General features: G+C 38.2%; 3 protein-coding genes across 5 annotated transcripts; 1 reads left to right on the top strand and 2 right to left on the bottom strand.

The window, feature by feature from the left end:
- The first annotated feature begins 6,202 nt into the window (after positions 1–6,202).
- On the top strand, positions 6,203–13,519 carry LOC121748671 (synaptotagmin-5-like). Its single transcript, XM_042143154.1, has 13 exons — positions 6,203–6,555; positions 6,652–6,756; positions 6,838–6,888; positions 7,028–7,148; positions 7,965–8,086; positions 8,978–9,079; positions 9,336–9,410; positions 10,262–10,341; positions 11,110–11,260; positions 11,359–11,589; positions 12,184–12,480; positions 12,669–12,782; positions 13,120–13,519. Exons 1-13 carry the CDS (start codon positions 6,451–6,453, stop codon positions 13,261–13,263), a joined length of 1,698 nt encoding a protein of 565 aa, XP_041999088.1. The 5' UTR covers positions 6,203–6,450; the 3' UTR covers positions 13,264–13,519.
- Positions 13,481–18,473, bottom strand: LOC121748676 (bifunctional purple acid phosphatase 26-like). Of its 3 annotated transcripts, none has more exons than XM_042143162.1 (10): positions 18,194–18,473; positions 17,445–17,621; positions 17,089–17,289; positions 16,851–16,962; positions 16,363–16,589; positions 15,626–15,764; positions 14,494–14,714; positions 14,300–14,412; positions 14,062–14,223; positions 13,481–13,723 (listed from the first exon to the last, which is right to left on the bottom strand). In XM_042143162.1, the coding sequence occupies exons 2-10, from the start codon at positions 17,607–17,609 to the stop codon at positions 13,675–13,677; spliced, it is 1,389 nt and encodes a 462-aa protein (XP_041999096.1). In that variant the 5' UTR covers positions 17,610–17,621; positions 18,194–18,473; the 3' UTR covers positions 13,481–13,674. The 3 variants fall into 3 exon arrangements, with proteins under 3 accessions (XP_041999096.1, XP_041999097.1, XP_041999095.1); XM_042143163.1 differs by lacking the exon at positions 18,194–18,473 and adding an exon at positions 18,049–18,167; XM_042143161.1 differs by lacking the exon at positions 18,194–18,473 and adding an exon at positions 17,980–18,060.
- Positions 18,474–22,096: 3,623 nt separating this feature from the next.
- LOC121748683 (histone-lysine N-methyltransferase ASHH3-like) lies at positions 22,097–26,196 on the bottom strand. The gene is made up of 13 exons (XM_042143172.1): positions 25,903–26,196; positions 25,660–25,792; positions 25,451–25,562; positions 25,116–25,215; positions 24,741–24,819; positions 24,500–24,671; positions 24,343–24,423; positions 24,073–24,247; positions 23,499–23,529; positions 23,295–23,385; positions 22,841–22,889; positions 22,673–22,755; positions 22,097–22,326 (listed from the first exon to the last, which is right to left on the bottom strand). Exons 1-12 carry the CDS (start codon positions 25,918–25,920, stop codon positions 22,684–22,686), a joined length of 1,113 nt encoding a protein of 370 aa, XP_041999106.1. The 5' UTR covers positions 25,921–26,196; the 3' UTR covers positions 22,097–22,326; positions 22,673–22,683.
- Between the last annotated feature and the right edge of the window lie 928 nt (positions 26,197–27,124).

Here is a 27,124-nt window from a genome sequence, read left to right as displayed (position 1 = left end):
TTGAATCTTGTGAAGAGGAATCGAATCTGCAACAGAAATGGCATCAAGGTTTGAGGCGGAGAAATTTACCGGCAAGAACGATTTCGCACTTTGGAAAATGAAGATGCGAGCAATGCTTACTCAACAAGGTCTTGCATCTGCTCTGACGGCCAAAGAAAAGGAGGCAGAGGATGCGGATCTTGATGAGAAAGTGGTTCAATAACATGCGGAGATTGAAGCAAAGGCCTATAGCACGATTGTTCTTTGTCTTGGAGATAAAGTTCTGCGGGAGATCGCGAGAGAGAAAACGGTTGCAGGTATAATGGCTAAACTAGAAGACTTGTATCTTACTAAATCGCTTGCAAACAGATTGATTATGAAGCAGCGATTGTATTCATATAAGTTCTTGGAGGGAAATGGGGTGTTAGAGCAGTTGGAGGATTTTAATAAGGCAATCGATGATCTGGAGAATATAGATGTGTCGATTGGTGATGAAGATAAGGCGATTCTGTTATTGAACGCACTCCCATCAAATTATGACCAACTTTGTGATGCTATATTGTATGGGCGTGAGAGGACTGTGACGTTTCTTGAAGTGCAGGCTGCCTTTAGATCAAAGGAGCTGCAAAGTGTTGAAATGAAGTCAGGAAATTCGGTCCATGAAAGCTTGAATGTGAAGAAATTCAAGGGCAATAAGCCATACAAGAAATATAGTGATGCTCCCAAGTTTACTCCGAATGAACAAAAGGAAACAAGATCTTGCTATTGGTGCAAGAAACCAGGCCACCTCAAGAAGGATTGCTATGCTTGGAAGAAGAAGCAGCAAGAAGGTGGGGGGAAGGTTGTGAACTCAATCAAGGAAGTTGATGAGTGTGAGCTTCCAGTGGCCCTAAATGTTACAGACAAAGAGAATGGTTCTTGGATTATGGACTCAGGTTGTAGCTTCCATATGAGTCATAATTTGTCCTGGTTTGTGGAGTTGAAGGAGACCTCAGGATCTGTCATTCTGGGAAACAATCAAGTGTGTTCAATCAAGGGAATTGGCACGATCAGGCTGAAAGTTGAAAATGGCTGCAGCATCTTGCTCAATTCAGTAAGATACATCCCAGAAATAAAAAGGAATTTGATATCTTTGGGATCTCTTGAAAATAGGGGTTGCAAGTTTGTGTCTGAGGCCGGTGTCATGACTATTAGCAAGTCAGGAAAGCTCTTGATGAAAGCAGAAAGAATGGGCAGTTTATATTACATGACAACTGTTTTTCAAAAGAATTGTACAAAGGAAGCATAGGTTCTTGTCACTGAGAATATGATGACATGTCACTCTAGACTTGGCCATCCAGCCATGGGAACTGTGAAAGAGCTGGTCAAAAGAGGACTTGTGCATTGTGATGAAACTGATGATGATGACTCAATGCAATGTGAAGATTGTATACTGGGGAAAGCCAAGAAGCTGAGTTATCCAAAGGCCATCCACACATCCACACATCCACAAAACCTCTTGATTATGCTCACAATGATTTATGGGGCCCTGCTCAAGTAAAATCCATTGGAGGTGGAAGATATTACATGAGCATTATTGATGATTTCTCTAGAAAAATGTTGATATTCATATTGAAGGAGAAATCAGAGGCTTTCGTAAAATTCAGAGAGTGGTGTGTTGAGGTGGAGGCAAAAAAGGGCACAACCTTGGGCTGCTTAAGAACAGATAATGGCCTAGAGTACTTATCAAAACAGTTTGATGTTTTTTGCAAGTCTAGAGGAATTAAAAGACATAGGACAGTGCCATTGAATCCACTACAAAATGGTGTGGCAGAGAGAGCAAACCGCACTATTTTCGAAAGAACAAGATGTATGTTGATTGCTGCAGGTTTGGAGAAACGTTTCTGGGCAGAGGCAGCATCAACAACTGTTGTGTTAATGAATAAATGCCCTACAACAAGCTTGAATGGGGATAGACCAGATAGCAGATGGTATGGCAGACAGTGCAACTATCAACCAGGCATGAAAGGTTACAGGCTCTGGTGCATTGAGCCTGGAAATGGAAAGATAGTTGTCTCTAGAGATGTTGTTTTCTGGGAACTGATATGCCTCTTAAGAAGAAATCAGATCCAGCCATAACTGATGATGCTGAGAGGGTGACTACTCCTGAGATCACTGAAGTTGAGGTGGAGCACCTGGGAGCTCAAAAGATTGTGGAAAATGACGAGGCTGATGCAGGCAGCAGCTCACAGTCACCTTAGCAAGTCCAGCAGCCAAACTCTAATGTTGAAGGCAGTTGGAAGTTAGCCCGAGATAGGATGAGGAGAAATGTCAGACCATCAAGCAAGTATTCTGATGCTGAGTACTTATTTTTCTGTCTAATAGCTGCAGAAGAAGTGGAATATTCTGAACCTAGCACCTATGAGGAAGCAGCTAACAGCAAAGATTGGGAGAAGTGGTTGTGCCAATGGGGCAACACTATAAATTGACAATAGAACAGGAGCCAAAGACATAGGCTGAGATGAAAGAAATGCAGAAGATACCTTATGCAAATATCATTGGTAGCATAATGTATGTCATGATATGCACACGGCTAGATATAGCACAAGCCATATCAGTAACTAGCAGGTACATGACTAACTATGGGAAGGAACATTGGTCTGCATTGAAGTGGCTAATGAGGTACTTAAAGGGAGCTACTTGATGTGTAATTTTCGAGTTCAAATATTAATGGTACAGTTCACACAAGTTTAATAAATTGACTCTAATATTACAACGAATCTGCAAGAATACAAAGCCGATTGTAGTACTTCGAGTGTCGATCCACAGGGAGGCGTAGGCTATTTAATTCGAGATTGATAAGATTAAAAAAAACAAATTGAACACTAAAGAATGAAAATAGAGAAACTCAAGAGATAAAGAACATCGCTCCTAATATGCTCCAGATGTGAATTAACTTAACGGACCAATTAACCTATGGATTAAAGATTAATCTAATGAAAGTTGTAAAAATCTCGTTCATTCTACTCACACTGAACATGTTCATGGATGCTTGAATTTAACCTTGCTGAACACTAAGATCAAATTCGTACTCGTCGGTTTATCACTCCTACAGACGCATAGTAAGCTCTAATCCAACTTCTACGTTCCAACGTACATGATTCATTTACAAAATCAATTAAACATTCCTACAGAAGCATAGTAAATATCCAACAATTATTGTAACGACATGTAAATTAACTTATCCAATATTCATACGTTGAACACGATACGAATCTTAAACTCTTTATCTACGTTTCCACATTTTAACCAAGTTAAAGAGACATTGGCTAAAAGACAAGATTGAATCATAAATCAGGCCGGAATTATAATTCAATGTAAAAAGCACCGTAGAAAATATCATATATTAATCCATAGAATCCAAAAGTAATTCACATCTTTCACAAATTAGGAGCAACGTAAGAGCTTAGCCTAAACACATGGTAATAATAACAATTAAAACCGTAGGAAGCATGCTCTTGTTGAGTGGAATGGAGATATGGAGACGGATTGTCGGAATGTTGGTCGGAATTTCTTCCTTCTCTTCTTCCTCCTCTCTTTATCCCCTTCCCTCTCTCTTTCTCCACCTCCCAGTCGTCTCCCCCCTTTTTTTCTTCTGTCACCCCCTTTTTCTTGGGAAAGGAAACTGCCGCACTTAACTGCAATATTGCAGTTATAATTGATCCACCCGGCCGGGTGGATTATTGGGCATAAAATTCACCCGGTCGGGTGACCAATTTTGAGGACTTGCTGGAATTTCCGTGTTCTAAACATCATACCCGGCCGGGAATTTTATTAGGCATAAAATACACCCGGCCGGGTGCCTCATTTTGAGAGCTTTCTGGAATCACGTCGCAAACTGGGCAGTCTGTCATATTGGGCAGTCTTGCACAACTTTTTCACCATCCGAGCTTCATTCATACACCATAAAACATACTTTTGCAAGCATCAAACTATATAAATCATGTAAAGTTAGGGGAATAAAAATGTACAATTTGATTCGCATCACTACTGATTTTGGGATCATGTTTGATGGTGATGGTGAATGTAAGGGAGATGCTCTGGTGGGATGGAGTGACTCTGATTTTGCTGGAAACTTGGATACAAGAAGGTCCCAATCAGGCTACCTATTCACTTTATATGGCTCAATCATTAGCTGGAAGAGAAGTCTACAGTCAGTAGTTGCATTGTCTACTACTGAAGCTGAGTTTATGGCATTAACATCAGTAGTAAAGGAGAGCTCATGGCTCAGGGGCATGTTGAAAGATTTTGGTGTGCTCCAAGAATCAGTGAGTATAGGCTGTGACGGTAATAGTGTTTTATGTTTGGCAAAACATCAAGTATATCATGAACGGAGTAAGCACATTGTTGTGCGTTTACATTTCATTCGGGAAAGGATAGAAGAAGAAGAGATAAAGGTCTTCAAGGTTGACACATCTGAAAATCCAGCCGATATGCTAACCAAGCCTCTACCGTAGGCAAAACTGGAGTTGTGTATGAAGCTAGTGAAGCTTGGAAGAGTTGATTGATTAGCAGTTGAATCATCAAGGTGGAGTTTGTGGAATGGATTGATAAATCAACTGCATCAAGTTGTTTGTTACTTGATCAAGCTAGAAATGTTTGTTACTTGATCAAGCTGGAATGGTTCAGCAACCGCTGGATCATGTTCATCGTGATAGATTGAATCACAGGCGTTCGATTAGATTCGGCCGTTAGATTTGTTAGGTTTAAATAGTTTGTTGGAGTTAGTTGTGATGTAATTTCATTAATTCAGTTTGAGAGCTTGAATAAACTTCCTCACAAGATTTCTCTACTCATCTTCTCCGATCAAACACACACACCGACACACACAGTTCTCAAATTCTTCACAAATCGCAACAATAGTAAAATAAAAGTTGATCTGGCCATATGTGAACGAGGTAATTTTCATAGTGGGCAATATGAATTTCAATATATAAAATAAGTAAAATATGATAAAGATTAAAGAAAAAAGACAAAGATTGTTAATTGATAGTACCGAACTATTAAATAGGGAATACAAATCAGAAGTAGAAAAACGATATATAAATATGGTGGACCATGTTAAAAAATGGTAGGGCAAATTGTCATATTGTATTTAATTTTGATATTTCTTTCGATTGTCTCATACTAGACGTGCTATATGTTTGGATTTATTGATGTGATTGGGTGCTGAAATTTAAAGATGCGACTAACTAGAGTAGTATTTTTCTATCACACCATATATAATTTCTTCGAAATCTAAGATTGTGATAATTAAGAAAAATATCAAAAAAAAATTCAATAATCGGTCCTTTTTTAATTTGTGGAATTGACTAAATATTATTACGATGATTTGCCAAAAACGTAAGAGACTAACTTTTGTCAAGAAAATGTAAAAAAAAATTATTGGTTGGACGGGGCGAATATATTTATTAGAAAATGGAATAATTTTATTTTTCTAACCATTTCTCGTAGTGATGAGGTGGCGGCTCCTTAATGGCTAATGTTCACAATTATTGTATGTGGTCAACTCAAGTGTCGGCAAATGCAATAGGCTTTTGTTCAAACTTCAATGCATAGAAAGTCTAAAAATAAAAAAAAGGAAGCATCTAATACTGTGCAGTCGACATAGTTTTAACTTCACTTTTTAGGGGCTTCAAGTTTACTTAATATTTTTATCTATATGTAGTAATTTTATACTCCTACATTGCATGTCAAATAAAAAAAGATTTTATTTGAATCTTTTTGTAGGTTTTTTTTTTCTTGAATCATATATATAGCCTTTGAAATAAAAGTGGTATAGCTTTCTAATCACACATATAAATAAAAGAAATTGAATGTGACCCGAACTTGACTTGGAATTAACAAAATACATTAACCAGTATTTTAGGTTCTTAATTTTAGTAGTAACTTTAAACACAGAATGCTCATTAAAGTAAGATAGCTATAACTTTTAAAATTATTCACCCCAAGTAGTTCTAGCATACCTATTGTAATTGCTGATACATTTACAACTTTCAACAATAATAAAATCTCTGAAAATTTAAAATGTGAGAATTACCCTATAAATTTGAAGTTTGATGAGCTTAAACATAGCAATAGATAAGTCTATATAGTAGTATAAATGTGAACTAATGCATATGACTATATAATGTTTGTGGGGTCACAGCTGCTAATAAATGATTTGGCCATATTTTTGGCTGTTTGCTTATTGTTTGGCCGACCTTTTTGCATTGATTGCAACGGAGGAATTAGAATCGGTAAACCTACTGTACTAATCAGAGATCAAAAACTCTAATCCGCCATTAATCAGCGATCAGAATCAAGTCCACATCCACAACTCTCACTTCCATTTGTCGCAAACAAAAAAGTGAACAGCGACAACGAAGATAGCGGCAGCTGCTTCGGATTTGGAAATCAGAAGCCGCAGAGCTACTTTATTTTTTTTTTGACATGTCGTTCGTAGCTGGTTTGGTGATCGGATTGGTCGTCGGCTTAGCGCTCATCGTTGCTTTCGTCCGCTCCGAAAATGCCCGATCCAAGCACCGCTCCGACCTCGTAACTTCATTTTTCACTTCTACACCTTCAAATGTGATTTGTGCATATGCTTTCATTTATTTATTCTTAATTTTTCAATAAACTGAATAAACTTAGGCTGCTACGGTTACGTCGTTTGCGAGAATGACGGTGGAGGATTCGAGGAAGTTGTTGTCGCCGGAGTACTATCCTTCCTGGGTGGTGTTTTCGCAGCGCCAGAAGGTTTGCTTCGTGTTTTGCTTGTTCGATTCGTATCGATGCGGATTCGTTGAGGCTGATGTTTTTTTTTAAATTGAAACTCAGTTGACTTGGCTTAATGTTCAGCTCGAGAAGATCTGGCCATACGTGAATGAGGTGCGAATTTTTCGCTGCAATTTGACTATTTGAGTGTTTGTAATTTTATTTAATTCCTGTTTTGTAATTATTGAGGATGAGTTGAGTTTTCGTTCGATGCTGCATTGTGTTAATGTTTGGATTGTATGGCGGTTTCAAGGCTGCGTCGGAGCTGATAAAGGCTAATGTGGAGCCAGTCCTCGAGCAATATAGGCCAGTTATATTAGCTTCTTTGACCTTTTCCAAGTTCACGCTTGGAACTGTGGCCCCGCAGTTCACAGGTGTGATTGTGCATTTCCCTTTCTTGATATCAACTTTGTCTGGTCTTATTCGTGATCTTTTTTGCCCTACCACAAAGTGGGCAGTTAAGGAGTTATTGTTGAAGGTTGGAAAAAAGAAAATGAAATGTCACAAATTAGGATATTCAAAGAAAGCAGTTCCAATATTTACCTATGAATTTTGTCACTCTTCACTTCTGCTCTAGAAACAAGTAAATAGATTCGTATAAGCTGGTATGTTGAGTCAGCAGCTTCATGTGGTTTATTGGAAGCCTGTTTACTCAACAATGCAGCTGTCTTGTTTGGTTATTATTGAAGTTCGCTGTTGACTTTATTGCACCTGCAACTCATTGGTGAGAGTATTTGATGATGCCATTTTTTTCTCGCTGTAACAGAGCATATACTATTACCCTAGGGAGTAAGTTGATGGAACATGACTCAGAACTGAATTTTGAGAAAAATAAGTTCATGGACTTTTGATTTGTATAAATCTGCTGCCATATAGTGCATGCAAAAAGGTAGTATTGGTGGATGCGAAACGCTGCCCTTTAATTTCTAATAATGAAATGTTGACTTAAATATGACCTAGCAACACCGTAGTCTGTACAATTAGAGCTCAATACACAGGCCACACTTTGGTGGTTTATAAACTTAGAATTGAAGTTCTTTTCTAATGATCTATGCATGTGGCAATGTCTCCAAATAATGATCATGATACTTCATCTCGTTTTCTCTGCTCAAGCTGAAAGATTTGAAGTGCTGTCATTTGGCTTGTTTTTGCAAATTGCAATGAGACACTTACTAGTTATGATGCTTCAGGAGTTTCAATAATTGAAGATGGAAGTGAAGGAATCACTATGGAGTTAGAAATGCAATGGGATGGAAACCCCAATATAGTACTTGATATCAAGACTTATCTTGGTGTTGGTCTTCCTGTGCAGGTATCAACTATTCTGTGTCTTTCAAAATTTCTTTGTACATTGTTGTTGGAATAAGCCCAACAGGGTGATTTGAAGACCAAATCATTAGGATTTGCCGAATCTGAAGTGCATGTAGTTACAAATACTGTGGTATCAGAATTCAACTTTCAACCAACAGTTGCTTTTTGGTGTGCAATCTGTGTGTGTAATCTTGGTGTCTTACTTACCATAGATTTTTGGTTCCAATAAGCATTTCTCATACCTTGTCTGACCTTTCTATCGGTGATAGCATATATAAAAACTCTTCAACTGGAAGCCTGATATATCTGCGCGGTATGTCATGTTGAATCTGATAACAAATTCTTCAATCTAAGATTCTAAATGTACAAAAGGAACCAAGATTTTTTTTCCTTTTCTATGTAGGTCTGTAATAATATTATTGGTGAACTGCTTTGGTGCTCAATTAGAAAATCATTCCTTGTCATTAGGGATGATACATAGATTATATGGATAGTCAGTTCATGAACTTAGTCAGCAATTTTTGCTGTATCTGGTTATATCTTCATGCTAAATTCATCAGCTACCATTTTATTATATTATCCCATCAGAGTCAGCTTGCACTTAACAACTTAGCGTGGGTGCGTGTTTGCATGTAAAAGAATGTTTGCATATAGAATCAGTCATGAACATAGGAGGGTCTAGTGTATTCATTCATAACCTCATTCAACTTGTATGTTGCATCATGAATGAGTATAAAATACCCAATACATTTCCATTTGGTCACTTACTTGCGCCTTTTATAATTTGATGTACTGTCATTTCACCATTTTATGTTCAACTATTAATCTACTAGGTATTATTTTGATTGAAACTGCAGAGTCTTGATTATTTAATAATTATTTCTTTGTTTAGGTGAAAAATATTGGGTTCACTGGTGTCTTCAGGTTGATTTTCAGACCATTAGTGGATGAGATTCCTTGCTTTGGAGCTGTTTGCTTTTCATTACGTCACAAGGTACAGTATTTTTCCATCCAGTCTTCTGGTTCTTATGTAAAATTTTGGAATTATTATTATCCTGAAAATAGCACGGTGTATCAATACTTTCTCCATGGTGACACCTTAGTGGTCATGTTAATAATAACTTAAGTTTTTGTAGCATGCACTAGTGCAAAATCAACTAGATATTATGTTGCACATTTATATTTAGGGGGATTTGTTGATTATTAATGAATTGAAAGCATCTCAATGAAATCCTTTTTTTGACTTTTAGAAAAAGCTGGATTTCACACTCAAAGTTGTGGGAGGAGACATATCAACAATACCTGGCCTTTCTGATGCCATTGAGGTCAGTATACCTTGTCTTAATTTCACATGACTGTTTCTGGGTCTGCATTAATTGGGGTGAGGATGTTTTTAATAAAATATAACTATATAAGGCATTCATTGGCAAGATTTTGAACTTTTTTTTAATTAATTATTTCTTGGCTCGGTTCAGGATATAAGAACTGCATGTAGGGAAAACTAACATTAACAGAATATGTAAAAGATTTGGTACGATTACTTATGTGGAAATTTAGGAAGGCCGAAGTTGAGAACTTTTCATATGAATTGCCAAATCTCAAATTACTCCTTGGATCTATAGGATGACAACTTAATTTTTAAATTTTTTTTTCTAATTGAAATGCCATAGACCTTCAGTCTTCACCCACTATTATTATTCTTTCACTGTTGTTTCTCTTTATTTTTTCCAATTCAATAATCTGCATGTGTAGCTTGTCAATGATGTGGTTAATCAGTACATTCTCATTTTTTATGCATGTAAAATTCTGGATACTGTATTAATTTTTGGGCCATACAAAATAAATGCAGCAAATGGTTTTTAGATTATTCTTTTGCATATACTTAGATGCCAAAATGTTGAATATGTTGTACAGACTCTTTGTGTTATAAACAACAAAAGAAAGTGACTCTAGTGGATATGCAGTTACAATTATTATCATTTAATAGCTATAGCTGATGGTCAAAAGTCTGGTCTTTTTTACTGCCTGATTCTGCTTGATGATTTACTGAACTAGCACCTTCTAAAATTAGACATCAACCTTATTAGTTCTCTCACACCATCCTCCTTTTGATTTATTTATTGAATTTCATGAATATCTTTTTCACATGGATGATTGAGGAATATTTCTTATACAGAGTACAATAAGAGATGCTGTAGAAGATTCTATTACATGGCCAGTTCGAAAAGTAATCCCTATAATACCTGGAGATTACAGGTAAGTCACATACTCATTAACTTATTATTTTCCTTTTATTTTCTCAATAACCATGGTAACTAAAATTGTCCAATATGAGAATAAAGGTCTTGAAAGAGAGAACTGGAAATAAAGCAAGAGTTTATTCTGCACCAGTGCCATTAGTGATTAGAACCTGCCTCATATCAATTTTAGTAGTCCATATATGGATATCTTTCAAATCAAGCGAATTGCTTTTACACATTAAGAGGCATAGTGAGACAAATATATATGACAACTTAAAGTAGATACTAGGTAATTTTAGTAGGCCCATATTTGAAGTTCTTTCAGTTCAGTTGGTTTGCATTTTATTTTCAAGAACTGCAAAGACAAGGGGATGAGATTCTAATGTTGTCGTAATGCATTATCTAGCTAGCAGTTCAACACCCTTTACTATGAAAGTTTGTTTTCCTGCATTAGTCACTTATTCTCATCAACAAGCTTTAGAGGCCATTACGTCCTTTTGGGGAAACCGAAGTAGTGAACCTCTCTTTAAAAGAAGAGGTTTCAGGATTATTCCTCACTACTCTCCCCTCTCCCGACTCAAATAAAATAATATATAAATAAATAAATCAGAGGCATTACTATTTGGGTAAAGGTTACTGGTAATATGAAGTTTAGTAGCTCTTAGGAATTACTCCCTTCGTCCCGAAGTAGATGTCTCACTTTCCTTTTTATTTGTCCCACAAAAGATATCATTTTTCCACTTTTGGAGTAGCTTTTGTTGAAATTCAAATTCTTGTTCCTCAGCGACCTTGAACTGAAGCCTGTTGGGAAGTTGGAGGTGAAGCTCGTGCAGGCAAAGGAGTTAACAAATAAAGACATTATAGGGAAATCTGACCCTTACGCTGTTTTATATGTCCGGCCTTTGCGTGATAAAATGAAGAAAAGCAGGACTATTGTAAGACTATTAATCTGCTTAGGTTATATAGTTCATGAGATTTTCATCACTCCAGAGCATAGAGTTTTAGTTTCATTCATTTTTTACTTTTTCCGCAGAACAACCAGTTGAGTCCAGTCTGGAATGAACATTTTGAGTTTGTAATTGAAGATCTTGCAACTCAGCATTTGACCGTAAAAATCTATGATGACGAAGGGCTTCAGGCAGCTGAACTAATTGGAGCCGCTCAAGTTCAGCTTTCTGAGCTTCAGCCTGGCAAGGTGAAGGATGTGTGGCTCAAACTGGTGAAAGATTTGGAGATTCAAAGAGACACTAAAAATAGGGGCGAGGTAATAGATTAACCATATTTTTCACCTATTTTTTCCAGAGTTCTTTTTCTATTCACAAAATTGGCAGATTTATCTGTTTAGAATAAGTGAGTGTAGACAACATGGGGGAAATGAGAAGGGACAACTTGAATGTATAAGTTACATGCTAACTTTGTTAATCAAAGAGGCATTTTATGGCAAAACTTGATTGTTGGTTTGATTCTTTTTACTTACAATGAAATCGGACTGATGATTATAAAAGCTGCCCTTGTACCAGATAAGAGAGTGATCATGGAGAAGATTATGAAGATGGGATTGAGATTGACTAGGGGGGAATTAAGGGAATTTATTAATCAGACAATGAGGATGACTAATTAACTATATTCACCTCAATGATGATGAGCAAACTTTTAACTGGATGTGCTTTACTGATCATATTATTCAGTAAATAAGTATCTGTCTCACACTTGTTTCTGCTAGGCCTTAGCTCTTGCTGTGCATATTGTATTAAAATTTTGTTTATCCATCAACTTTTGTGCGCCTCACTTCGAAAAGGTGCACGCCAGCATCTCACCCCTAGTGTAAAGTTCTCAAGTGTCGTTTTCTCTGTTCTAGGTGCACTTGGAGGTTTTGTATTGCCCTAATGGCATGCAGAGTGGGTTAATCAATCCCTTTGCCCAAAAATACTCTATGACTTCACTGGAGAAGGTATTCAAAAATGGAGCAGATGGCGGAAGTAATATGAATGGAAATGGTGGTGAAGGAAACAATGGAAGGGATGTCATCATAAGAGGGGTACTCTCTGTCACGATCATTTCAGCCGAAGACTTGGCACCAGCTGACCTCATGGGGAAGGCTGACCCTTATGTAGTTCTCACTATGAAGAAAACTGAATCGAAAAATAAAACCAGGGTATGTTCTTTAATTGAGCTTTTTTACCCAAAAACATAGTCAAGCATATATTTTTCCTTGTCTCTCTCCTCGTTGCCTTTTCTGTGTTTTATAGTACCATATCTTTGATTAGATATTCATGGCTATCCTGATTGTCAATATGTTCCGTGTCAATTATTCTAATCAGCGCAGTACCTTTTTGCTTCTAGGTTGTGAATGAATGTCTGAATCCTGTCTGGAATCAGACTTTTGATTTTGTTGTCGAGGATGGACTACACGATATGCTCACTCTCGAACTGTGGGACCACGATACATTTGGGAAGGTACCTTCTTTCCTACACTATTATTTGATGTGTTATACCAGTAAATCATAGATAAGTATGAAAATACTGGTGTTGCCAATACACATGCATGAATTCACCTGATAATCTGCTTGATTATTGTTTGGCGGAGATTGTATAACTGTGAAAGATTAGTTTCCACAGTGCTCAAGCCTAAACAAGAATCTGTTTATACATTTGAGTTAATGACTGAGACCTGACTATTTGAGGAAAAAAAGTTTGTTTGATAATCATAAAATATGGCCTCAGTTCAAAATATCCATAATGCCGTTAGGAATTTCCGAGTTTGTGGTCTTAGTATGTTTGGTTTTAATTACAGGATTACATGGGAAGATGCATCTTAACATTGACGAGGGTTCTAATGGAGGGCGAATACAAAGATTGCTTCCCTCTCGACGGAGCTAAGTCAGGAAAGCTCAATGTCAATCTCAAGTGGACTCCGCAACCCATATACCGAATGTAGCATCTTCCACATCCAAGCAAGCACTAGATAGGACGTGCCCATCTATATACATGTATACACAGAGAGAGAAAGGCATAGTCATATTCTTCCCAAATACATCAACCAATAATCGTCTAGTGATGTGATTTTAGAAGTGATTTTTGTGTGTAAAATGTCTTTCTGTTGTATATACAAAGATTCAAGCAATGGTACAAAATTTGGGGTTGGACACCGGAAGGATATCATTCCTAAGGAAGCATATATTGCAATAACGTGATTTAGAATTGCAATATTTTAAAAATGTCAAGGAAAACTTCGCAGGCATTATATTGAAAGGTACTATTTAATAAATTACAAATGATGGTTATCTTATTTGCGAAGCACGTGTATAGCAATTCTTCTTCTTGGCTGACCAGAAATAATAACACGCATTTACATAGAATATCTCTCCAGTTTTCTTCTTCTTCTATGGCCGTCTCCCCTGCATCAACATCAAATTCAAAATTCTCTTCCATTGCTATATAAGAATCCACACTAATTTAACATAGATGCAATTAGAGGGCAAAAATCGGTTGAAGGACTGATATATTGAAAACTGGGAATATTAGGCCCTTCGTTATATGATAGAATGAAATGAGAGTGGAATGGAATGGAGATAGGAATAAAATTCATTTTATTCCATCGTAGCAAACAAATGAATAGAATGGACGTAGGAATCACATTCTATTGCATCATACCAAGAAGGGCCTTAGTGATTGAGTAATAGATGGAGCAAACCATAAACTGCAGTAGAGTATGAAGCGAGTAGTGTGCACTAACCAGTACTGGTTGTGTAGCACGAATTCGTCTGTTGGCACTCTCTTCCCATCGTCATTCCGATTCCAATGGTAAAAGGCGTGAGTTCTGTTCTTTATCTCTAACGTAGAGTGCCCATAACTTGCTTCTCGAAAAGCAGAATAATCTGGTTGGGGATCTCTAAATCTGCAATAGACCACCAAGTTTGCTGTTTATGTCAAGTAAATATATCAGGGAAAATATATCAAAAATCAAAATTCACCTATTAGCAAGACCCTCCTGGTTTCCTCCATCCCCGACGGTTATGTAAACTGGGGCTGACTTATCAGATGACGGAGACGATGAAACATTTGATTGTATGCTTGAGATACGGTACTGAAATTAAATGATGAGTGGTCAGGGCCTCAGCGGAAAGCTAGTGTTTATAAAAGCGGGAAGTTGTGTGACGTGGCATACCGATCTCTCATAGGCATGCACATGGCCAGCAAATATAACATCAACTTTATAGTGACAAAACCAGCTCTCAAACACCACTTTCATGCTTTCCGCCTCCAAGAAATGAGCCTGATTGCTGTTGTAAATAGGGGCATGCATCAGAACAATAAGCCAGGGAGTCTTCTCCCGGTCAACTTTTTTCAGCTCTTGTTCAAGCCATTTCCATTGTGGAGTATATTTCACTGTCATGATTTTGAGGAATACGCAAATTACATAATGAAGGTATGGATGGTGCAGACAAAAGCTATACAGAGAAGACATGTACTAATTAACCTATGCAAGAGCTCTACTTGTGCATAATGGTGAAAAGCATCTCATGTTTTCGGTGTGGAACTAGGAATATAAAAAATTAAATCCGGGACTGGAATTACTTATGAGTTATGGCTTCCAACAATGTGAGATTTCCATGGTCATAAGCACAGATCAAATAGTTGGAGCCATCTTCTAGTTTGTTTCTACCAATGTACATTATATGGAAGTATCAGGCAACATATGGCTACCTAGAAGCCTATGAAAACAAATAGGCTTTATTTAGGAGCCTTAGAGTTATTGAAGAAAACCACGAGGTATCATTTATAAGGCTCCAAAGACTAAGTCTGAGAATTCAGTAGTTTTTTTTTCAAAAAAGAGGATTAATAATGGTTCCCCATTTACCCCTGAACCTGCAAACACTGTAGGAGAACAAAATAGGGATTTTCATGTTATCACTTATTCCCTCCGTCCCATAAGAATATGCACTCTTTCCTTTTTAGTCCGTCCCATAAGAATATACACTTTCTAATTTTGGAAAGTCTTTTCTCTCTAAAGAGGTGGGACCCATTCTCCACTAACAATACTTTAATTACTTTTTCTCTCTACCTCTCTCTTACTTTACCAATTTTGCATTAAAACCCGTGATGAACCCAAGGTGCATATTCTTTGGGGACGGAGGGAGTATAATGCAAGAGATATTCATCATTTTTTAAAATCGAACTGAAATTAATGAATTGTATCTTTGTACTGCATGCGCAAGTTATGATGTGAAGTTCTTACAGCATTCTCAGCTTCTCGCCGACCACCAAAACAAGAATACTAAACCTGGCAAACAAATTACCAAATGGAGAGTAGCTGGAGAGGGCGATAATGTGAGCTGATGCCCGCCTCACGGCATACCACAGAGGACTACTGCTTTTGCTGGCAGAAAAAGGTGTAGGATACCTGTGAAGATAATTTCTGAAGGGTGTAACCTCCCCCTGAATGTCAAAAAAAACATGTAATAAGTGGCCATGTACAGAAGTTATATAAGTGTGGAATTAAGTCATTGTTGGATAAAGTATCCAACATCTGCAAAGTTTAGTGCAGAGATGCAGCATGAGTAATTAGAAGGTAAGTACAAGTATTTCAGATACAAACATGAGAGAGCAACAAAGGTTTCTCCACCAGAAATATAGAGCAGTGCAGTTGAAGGAAACTAGTATCAGTAATATTTTTCTTACTACTACTTATTTATTAGGGCACAGAACAACCAAGGTTCCATGACATTCTACTCGAGGCTTTTGGGAAATAACTAAGGATTCAGCTGGTCTTAGGCTAGATTTTGCAAATGTGGAGGCAAATACAGAACGGGAAACAATAAAAAAAGAAGCATTTGCATTCGTTCATTGATGCATTCAACAGAAGACATTTTGCAACTGGAAATGAAGATCAACAGTAAAAAAAATGTTACTTCAGAAACAGTATGAATCAACAAAGTAGAAAAGAAAAGTCAGTCACGAGGCTCACAAAAAACCCTATCGCAAAAGTTAAAAGACATAACAAATGAATTAGATAAGAGTTGTCTCCACAGTTTACCAGATGTGGGAAGTACTCAATTTCATGATTTCCAGTTGACCAGAGCCATGGTTGATATGCTGCACTTCGTTCAACAAATTGACCCCAAGAGTCCCAGCGGACACCAATGTCATGATTGTCATATCTATCAGCGTAAGAAAGATCTCCAACGAATAATATAGTCTGAGCACCAGTCTGCATACAATGCTCAAGGGTGGAAAGAGAATTATATGTTTGGCCAAGATCACCTATAACAAGTAACAATAGAAGATATTAGTTCACAGAAGGACATTGTAACTCAAAGATGCATCAGAAACAAGAATATTAGTGTATAAATACATGGAACATAAATAGACAACCGAACTACTTTTTTTCTCAATCAGAACTTAGCTTTGCCAAATTAGCATTTACATAGACTTTAAATTCGATAGATCAATTAAAAAAAGTATCACTCTCTAACGAAAAAGACATTTAGAGCACAGATATTTAGAGATGTACGGAACACTGACCAATTATTGCAAATTTGTGAGAAGAATCTGGATCAATTGCTGGAGGTGTTTGAAACCAAAAATTTCTAGAGGTTTCACCACTTCCAATCTCATAGTAGTATTTTGTGCTATACTGCAAAAAGAACGCCCACCTCAATAGATAGTTGGTCTATAATCAAACAGAACCTGATATCCTATACATTGATGAACAGCACCCATCAACTGTTACTGCAAAATTAGCAGTTAAAGGCAATTGTACCTGAAGACCATCAACTAGACATTGATGAATATATCCAGATTTATAGTTGTAAAACGTGTAGTTTTGCACTGTTCCCTTGGCAGTGAAATCGTATTTTCCTTCTGACAAGCCATATCGAACTATGTTGGACCCAGGTTCATTAGCTGTTACCCATGTGATTATCACAGCTTTGCCATCATAGTCACCCTGTGTAATGTGCACCTAAAAAACATGGCATGAATCTTTTAGACAAAGACTGATCTTAAAACAAGTGGAGTTTTTCAGTAACATGATAATAAATCATCACCTTGTCAAATAAAATACTAGCCTCTTTTACAAACTAATTGATGAGACTATAAAGGGACATGAAGGCTTACTTGATGTGGAGCATTGTAACCTTTGGGAACTGCAAAAACTTCATTGTTGAGAGGAATATCGACAGATGGCCACTCATTACGGATAAAGGCACTGGTTAGACCAGCACACCCACTGCTTATGCTGGTCAACAGAAGAGATGAAAAAAGCAGCAGTTTAATCTTCATCAACTCTTTCCCCTAATCATGAGATCACAACCATGATAAGATTACTATAGCTAGAAAACAATATCAATAATAACAGTCACTAACTACAACAAAAAAGCAGTGGTATTGTTACTATTGTATGCCTTCAAGCAAAACATACACGGTAAAACACCATTTTAAGAAGCTCCAGCATCATTCAATCACTGAAAATGCAGTATAAAGTAAAACAAATACTATAAAAAAACAAACAATCTACAATCGGCAGAAGTATAATAATAATCACACATGTAACTATCTACATCGATCACCAATACCGCCGAAAAATCAACCAAATAAAAAACGCAGAAACCTTCCGATCTCTACCAAACTACGAATCTACAAACAGCAATACCGAAAACCAGACATCAACCAGAAAATTCAATTGCAGCAGCACACACTCAGCACAGGATGGATTCATTACTCATTCACATCGACAATAACATTAACACACAGCTGATCTCAGTTCTGGACACAGATTTGCATTCATCGTTTGCATATATACACAGATTACGTAGAAGCAAACGAATCAAATAGGCATAGTAGTCGGAAAAGGAGAGTCCGCATACCTGAAATTGCACGCCAAGGGAGTGTTTGCTTTGAATTAGAAAGAGAGATGTAAATGATATGGAGTAGTATTTGAATAAGGCGCAGGTTAGGTAGGTGATGTGAGCAGGCGCATTTTAGAGACGGAACCGGCGGGAAGGTGGATACGTGTCGCGGTGGCACTGGCTGTAGCGGACCGGGAAAAATGTCGCATCTTCTCAGTCACAACACTTGGAAGGCCGCCGATTTTTCTGTCGAATTTTTCAGCATCATAAACGTGCCGGTTTTGTTATTGGGGATATACTCTCACTTGTGAGAATACTTTTTGTATAATCAACATCAATTTTTAATAGTACAAATTTATTTCTATTAATGTTAGTAGTATGATAAAGATTCAGAGAAATAGTGATTGGACAAAAAATAAAAAAAAACCACTAATTTTTTCGACTAACTGAAAAATACTTCCTCTGTCCGCGAATAGGAGTCCCGTTTTTTCATTTTAGTCCGTCCGCGAATAGGAGTCCCGGTTCACTTTTACCATAAATGGTAATAGGGTCTCACCTTCCACTAACTCATTTCACTCACATTTCATTTAAAATTAATATATACAAGTGGAATCTCAATTCCACTTTTTTCCATCCACTTTTTTTAATATTTCTTAAAATCCGTGCCATCCGGACTCCTAATGGCGGACGGAGGGAGTAGTCGTTAGACGTAGAAATATAACTTTCCTTGTGCATATGATTTAAACAAACATGCAAATTCCTGAAAATTACTTGATACTGACTATGTTTATAAATTATTCTATAAACATTGTTAATATAAAAAAACAAGCTATATTATCGATATTTTTTCAATTTTATAAGCCATTTTTGTGAACATAGCAAAATAAAAAAAAATACGTACTCCTTCTTAAGGGAGTAATTTATAAAAATAATAACACTACTACTTATACGCTTATTATTTTTTATATATAAAAAAACATTTAAATTTTCAATTTTTAGAAAATGCTCACATGAGATGAGTTACTACTCCCTCCGTTTCTTCATAGTTGAGGCAAAGCTTTTCGGCACGGAGTTTAAGAAAGAGATGTTGAACGTGTTAAACAAATAGATAAAAAAGTAAGAGAGAAAAAAAGTAGAGAAAATAAAGTAGAAATTGAATAAAGTAGAGAGAATAAAGTAATAAAGAGAAAAAAATTACTATATAGAGAAATGACTCAACTTTGAGAAAACTTTCCAAAATGGAAAAATGACTCAAATATGGAGAAACGGAGGGAGTACATAATACTACACCATAAAGGAGGCACACGTTTATTAATTAAACCATCGAACTTTTTTTCGCAATTAGGCTATCCACAACGCTGTCACTAAATCATCCCTTAACCGTCCCTTAAATTACTATTTGCGGGCCCCAATGTACTTTTTTACTCCATCCCTTAACTAAGGGACGTAACCTGCAATCCTCCGTCTCTTAACCGTCCCTTAAATTACTATTCGTTCAATTTCATTTTTTATTTTTATTTCCAACCAAATTCAATTAAAAAACACACTTCATTAAAAATAAAATAAAATTACAACATAAAAAAAATACAACTTAAAATTAAAAAAAAAGACATAATTAAAATCTTAAAAAAAATAAAAATGACATAATTTAAAATACAATTTTACAGAAAATAAAAAAAACTACTCCGCCGGCGAATCATCCCCTGGAGGCGGTTGAGGTGCACTGAAGCCGTGAGGAGGCGGAATGCCAAGTTGTGTCGCCATAAACGCAACTCCGTTAAGCCATACTTGGTATTGGGTGGGCGTAAAGCGGGAAGTGTCCGCCATTATGGTGGTCATGTACATGGCCATAAGGGAGTTGGGGGGTCCCCCCGAGCCAGAGCCCGAGCCCGAGCCCGCCTGCCTTGATTCGGCTTTGCCCCTCCTCCCTCTAGCCGCCTTCGCCGCATTTCTCCCTTGCGGCTGACGGCGCCCACGGGAGGATCTTCCGGCATCGTCTTTCGGGGTCTCAACCTCCTGCGAGGCAAACTCTTGTGGCCCGCTGCCCTAACCGCCCTCACCAGACAAGTATTGGCCACTCGCCGTGTGCTTCGTGCGCTTCGACGTCGAGCCCGTGCTGGACCGCACACCGTCGGCCCACCTTTCCTCGTCCTTGACGACCTCCCAAACATCAACATATTTGAATTGTTTGCCGGTGTTGTCGAAGTAGACCCGCAAAGCCGACCTCAGAATGTCGGCTCCCGTGGCTCCGCTTTGGTAATGAGCCGCTTCATTCTTGTGGATGGCGCAGAATCGTTTGACCTCTCTGTCGACTCGGTCAAAGTGAGTGTTGAGCATCTTATATGTGCGGCGGCGGGTCTTTTTCGGTTTAATCTCGTGGTAGGTAGGCCTTGGTGACCTTTTCCCAGAAGCACTTCCGGGGTTGTTGATTCGGATCGTACGAGACGCTGATCCAGACGTTGTACACCGCCAGCGTTTCTTTGGGGCCTCACGGATATCGGCCTAGATCCTCCTCCTCCTCGTCCGCCTCGGCCTCCACCCTGGAGCTTCCCTCGCCTCGGCCTCCACCCTGTAGCTTCCCCCTCGGCCTCCTCTCCCGCCTCGGCCTTCTTCCGGAATGGGTTGAACCGATAATCCTCCTGAATCTGGGATAATCTCTGCGAATACCGCGAGGCGGAGGGACGCGCGTATGCATCAACATCAAAATTGGGTGGTTGGTACCCCCCGGCGTCGACGAACCCTGGGTGCCCGGCGTCGACGAACCGGAACCACCCAATGTGTTGTACATGCTCCCCCAGTCGCCGAACGCGTTGAGATCCCACCCGCCGGAGCCGCCACCGCCGGAGTTTCCGTCGTCGGACATTTTGTGATGAGATGTTAGATGAAAATTGGAGAGGAAATGGAGATGATTTGGGAAGAATAGATGTGTAGTTGTGTGTGAAATGATGATGAATTAGGAGTATTTATAGAGTAAAAAACAAAGGAAAACGGCTATTAACGGTAATATTACCGTTTCACATTTTTTATTTTAATTTTTTTATTTAATTCAAATTTTTTTTAAAAAATGAATTATTGCGTCAGCGTGACGATACCCACTCGCGGGACGACGAGTGGACGTCACGCATGGCCTGGGAGCGCGCCACGTCGCCTTGGCGCGTGGCAAGCCGTCTCGCGTTTCGTCACGGCAGATCGGGACGGGTGATGGGCTGGGTTCGAGACGGGGCGCGGCAACGCGTCACGCCGCCGTCCCGTCCCTGAGTGACGGGATACGGGCCACCCGCCTGACGCGTTGCGGGCGGCCTTATGCTTCTTTCTTAAAATTTTGAAATTTGGATGGTTAGTATATTTAATAAGAATACATAGATTTAACAAAAGAGGTTGTGGCGCAGTTGGCAGCGCGAAGCTGATCTGCAAACTCAGACGAGCAGGATTAGTCGAATTCTGCCGAAGGCAGATTCAGCGCGAAGCTGATCTGCAAACTCAGACGAGCAGGATTAGTCGAATTCTGCCGAAGGCAGATTCAGTATACCTGTGTGGTCAAACCCAAAAAAAAATGTATACATAGATTTAAATTATAACAGTTAATATCATAATTTAGAATTGAGAATAAGAAACATTTCTCTCTACTCTTTTATCAATAAAACATTTTAATCACTTTCCAACCAACAGCATTACATAACTTGGTAGTTGGTTCCAATAAAATAGTGAAACTAAATAACATTTCTCTAGAATTAACTCATGACATTTCACTTTTCCCGCAACACCCGTTTGTACAGCTGCAATATCTCGGTTCAATGAAATTAATCAAATTAACTTAATAATATTATTCAACTAAAATGTGTGGGATGATCATATAAATTCAACATCCAACACAAAATTCCATGAGACAATACTCAATTATGTAGCTTCAATTAAAAATACTTTAGGTACTCAATTATGTAGCTTCAATTAAAAATACTTTAGGTAATATTACACTCTATGCTATTACAATCAAAGTACATAGTAATACAACATATTGGGCTGGACATTAGTACAGAAAATATCATCTAACTTTTGGGAAATCGACATTTACTAGAAGACGGGGCCTCACGGGCTCACAGTATACCTATTGTGTGTGTATGACAAACAATCTCTAAACAGTCGATGCTTCCCTGAAAAAAAAAGCAAAACAAAAACCAAAAAGAACAAACTTAACCTTACAATCCAGTAATAAAACGTAATTAATGACTAATCATAAATCTCATGGAGAAAAATTAGTCTCATAAATCCACGTTCGCCTTTTTCAGTTCTACAGGCTAACTATCAGTACGACTTAAAGGTTCAGTAGATGCTTTTTGGTGTACGATTTCACGAAATCCTGACTTAACCTTTAGTAGTTTACCTGCGGTATGTTTCACTTTTTTCTTTGTATCTCAAACAACCAGGACCAAACTCTGTACAACTAGTCAACTACAATATCCCTACTGCTGAGATGGCAATAGAATAGATGGTTGTTACCTGAATCATATTTAAAAATTACAAAATCCCCATTCTTCTTTTGAGAGGTCCAGGAACTCAGAATTTCCATCTTCAAACATGATCTGTACATCACAACAGGTAAAGAACAAATAAAGAAAAATGCAAGTTGAAAAAAAAACGTTTTGCACAGGTAACTTGCTTTCTCACCAAATGTTTTCTCCTATCATTATCAAAGCGTCTTATTATCCCGAATGACCTGAACAAGATACAGCATATGTAATCAGAAAACCGATGAAACAGATACACATAGAGTGGCAGCTGAGAGCATTGACACTGAATCGAATAGTATATTCATCAAGTTTCATTCTTTTAGTTCGTAATCGTAGATCAGGGGCAATTTGTGTGATGAGGAAGTTTATGTTTCCAACTGAAGACACTCGGTTTCATGGATGTGGCTCAGAAAGTAAATATACCAAGTTTGGGACAGACTATAAGCAATTGTGTGCAACATGATCCTTGGGTAATGACTAATGACATAAGTATTAGAGAGTAGAGACTGCCCACTACATATGTTTTAGAATGTGCCACTCGAAGAAATATTTACAAATTCAACCAGTTATACCAATATAGTACTACTCCAATAAGATTGCATAGTGTGTACCTTCTATCTGATATTTGATCAATTCTAATTACTGAACCAATGCAATTCAGGCGCCTCTTTTTCCACTTTGAAGGATCCTGACTCGAACATTCTGAAAACAAATCATGACAGCCTAAACTATTAAAACAGTGTGAATGCAAGCTATTTTTGATGAAATTAAAAAGAAAAAGGAGGATGGAGCATTGAGTAGCCAGATCAGCATACCTGCTGTGACAGGAACTCCATTCACATTGACCTTCCAAAAAAAAGCAGGTATTCAGTCTCAAATTCCCAGTAAAGAAATCATCAAAAACAAGAAATCATCAAAAACAGGAGAAAAGGACTCATTAGAATGATAGAGCATATGTGAATCAAACACCAAGTTATAAAATAGCAATCACCCTAGACACACTCAGAAGGAAATGAAGACAAAGAATCCCCTAAAACTTTCGCATAGTAAGGCTTCAACCTAAATCACATGTAACCACAGCCATCTATGCAGCATAATCAGCTTTTGCAATGGCATTAGTATTTCCACTTTGTCTGTATCACCGTAAACGGCATTCCTAGTTCCCTTGCCATCTATTTGTTTCTATAGCCAGATCTAGCTTTTCTTATTTTCACAACATGACAAGTCATTCTCTGCCTACATCATGCTTCCACATCCATAAACTGGACAAAGCCAAATTGGCTCATACACAAAGACCAATGATTCACACTGATAAAAGCACTCTACCTAGAGAACACTTTCCAGATCCCTGGGATACTTATGCCCCATATAGACAAGCCAAGAACTTACAGGTTTATTTGTCTCAACTGCTTTCAGTTTTGGACAGTTTGCAGCCACTTGACATGTTACTATTTTCAAAGCAGCATCTGAAGAAGGTTTGGGTTTACTGGGTTTAACTCCCAACTTCTTCCGACAACCTGCAGCACCACAGTGGCAATCTTGATCTGCTCCAAACTGCACAAACCTACTCAACTTGTTATGCTGTAACAGTGAGATAAGCAATGAAGAGTAAAACATATTAATTCATATAAGCTTGGAATGAATTATGTGTGTCCGTACTGGTAGTCATATGTCAGATACTCGCCCTTCTTAATATCACAGGTTGCAAATATCCCTATCCTTGTTTCACCATCAACCATCCTGGACAAGGGTCACCATTATACAAGAGAAATAAGTATATTTCAGAAGGAAAACAAGAAACACAGGGCTAGCTTACCATTTCTGCATTTCAGTATTTGGACAGCAACTGTGATTAATGTATCTAGACTTGTTTCCTTTATAAGTTGCATCAATAACCATGTCTCGGTTGATTTCACATAGGTAAAAATTTGTTTCCCCACGGTGTTTCATTTTCCAGAGTCTTTCCTCACATGTCTTGTCATCAATAACTGCAAGATGGAAAAAGTTTTATATCCAGCCTAGAGATTTTATGATTAAGAATAGCTTAAGATTTTCACCTTCTCCAACATATTCTATCACAAAATCTCCTACATTGATGTCTTCTTCTGCCACAACACCCATTCCACATTTCTCAGTCTGAAAAAGCACTTCAAAGTACTTAATATATGAATATTTAAACAAAACAAAAAAGCTACTGGAATATATAGATGATAATGCAAAGGCAAAACTGAAAGAAAAAAACACCTAGGGATATCTAATTGAAAACATGAAATGAAGCTGCAATTCAATGTGTTTTCTAACTATTCATAGTCCAATATCCAAGGTTTCTGGCAAATCAATTTTAAGGAAAGCATAGAAAGACAATATGAAAGAAGACAACAAACACAACAACTTACTACGAAAGGCATTTTTACCATTTAAATAATTATAACCTGCACAGTCTTCATCTTCTTCACGGGCCTTTGATGAAATGGTTTATTTAGACATGAGCTCCCACATTTACAGCCCGAAGAACAGCTAGAGAGTAGCATACTAAGACAGGAGACAATATCAAATACTAAAAATTACAAATCAAGACACATCAAACACTAGTCAAGAAATAATACTCAAAATTTCATATCAAGACACACTCTTAACACATCCTTAGAATATCAAACTAAGAAAGCATTGGCGGCGGGAGTTTCATGGCTTTTATTACCATATACATTTTCTAACACAAACAGGCAGGTTAAATCTAAACCTTAAGTTGCAAATCAGGGGTTCTTACCTGCAGAGGCAATCTTTACTGCAAGCACCAGAAGACCCGGTTGATGAACTGCAGGAACAAAAGATGCCATCATCCTCAAGGCGCCTTTTAATCCTCTTAGTAAGATATACATCTTGAACAGGTTAAGATAACAAGCGAATTAATGATCTAATAAAGAAACGAAAAGGTTTTAATGTACATTTGGGAAATTCAAGAAGATGATGGCATACTGCGTCTGATAGTGGAGTAAGAAGATGTAGGTTTCCACTTATTGAAAGATTCAGGAAGTTCAAAATCAACCGGGCTTCCGATCTCCTTGGCCAATTTATTGAATAACTGCCCAATCCCGAAGCACACAGCATTCTGTGACGAAAATTGAACACATAAAAGATATACAGTAAATCACAATGATGAACCAATAGCATTTGAATACGAAGTCAGTTCAAAAAAAATTACGAATTATAAAAACAGACCTTCTTCATTGCAGGCATGGGGTTGGAGAGGAAGTAACAGTAACAGTAACAGTAACAGATGAAGCTATTTCAGGAGAGCGGCGAAAGATATCATCAACCATAAGGCAATGGAAAGCGGTTGTGGTGGTCGGAAACTTGAAAAATGAAGAATGCGCCGCTGGAATTCGGGAAATTGCTACCTAGAATTTATCGGCAACGGAAGAGAGTGGTCGCCGGCAGGGGTATTTGACGGCGAATAAGCCATGTCTTCGGTTCGCAAGATTGGATCGGAATGTGTGCATTTCAGCGGATAGGGTTTCGAAAAGTGAGAGACGAAAAGACGCTATTATCCCTCGTATTATTAGAGCTCGACGGAATTCTCCGCGAAATTCTAAAAAACACCTCATGCCATGTCATACGGACTTCCCACTGTCACGTCATACAGACTTCCCATTGCACAGTGGCGGAATTCCTGACGGAATTCGTCATGAATTCCCACATTAAAAAAAATTCACAAATTCACATATTAAACAATTTACGGAAATAAAATTTCGACAAAAATAGGGAAAAAAATTCCATTAAAAAAAGAAAAGTACATTTCATCAAATTAAAAAAAATACATTTCAACGACGACCCCTCCGCTGCCATACTTCTTCAATAATATCGTTCTGGAGTCGAACATGAGCTTGTTTTTGGCGCATGTCGGCAAATGCACGGACTCGATCGACTTCATCATGGGTATCCCCATGCGTACATTACTGGTGGCCACGTCGTGGTTTGGACCCGCAACATCAGCATCATCACTGGCTCAATCTGTCAGTGCTGGACCTTCATCTTCGACAATCATGTTGTGCATGATAATACATGCGTACATGATGTCGGCGATGCTGTCAACGTACCACAGCCGTGTTGGACCCTTCACTGCCGCCCATTGAGCCTGGAGCACACCAAATGCCCGCTCCAAATCCTTGTGCGCTGCCTCCTGACGTTGCGCAGAGTATATCTTCTTTTCATCTGTTGGGCACCTGATCGTCTTCACAAAGACGAGCCACATCAGGTATATCACATCGGCCAAATAATAGCCCATGTTGTGCTGGTTGCCGTTGGCGACGAAGTTGACGGCCGGACCGACACCCATCCACTGGTCGTTGAAAAGGGGCGACGACTGGAGGACGTTGATGTCGTTGTTCGACCCGGCTACTTCAAAATAGGCATGCCAAATCCACAAACGGTAGTCAGCTAC

The sequence above is a fragment of the Salvia splendens genome, chromosome 9 (genome assembly GCF_004379255.2).
Source record: "Salvia splendens isolate huo1 chromosome 9, SspV2, whole genome shotgun sequence".
Taxonomy (NCBI): domain Eukaryota; kingdom Viridiplantae; phylum Streptophyta; class Magnoliopsida; order Lamiales; family Lamiaceae; genus Salvia; species Salvia splendens.
The sequence above is the reverse complement of the archived record's forward strand: the minus strand, read 5'-3'. Positions and strand labels throughout refer to the sequence as shown.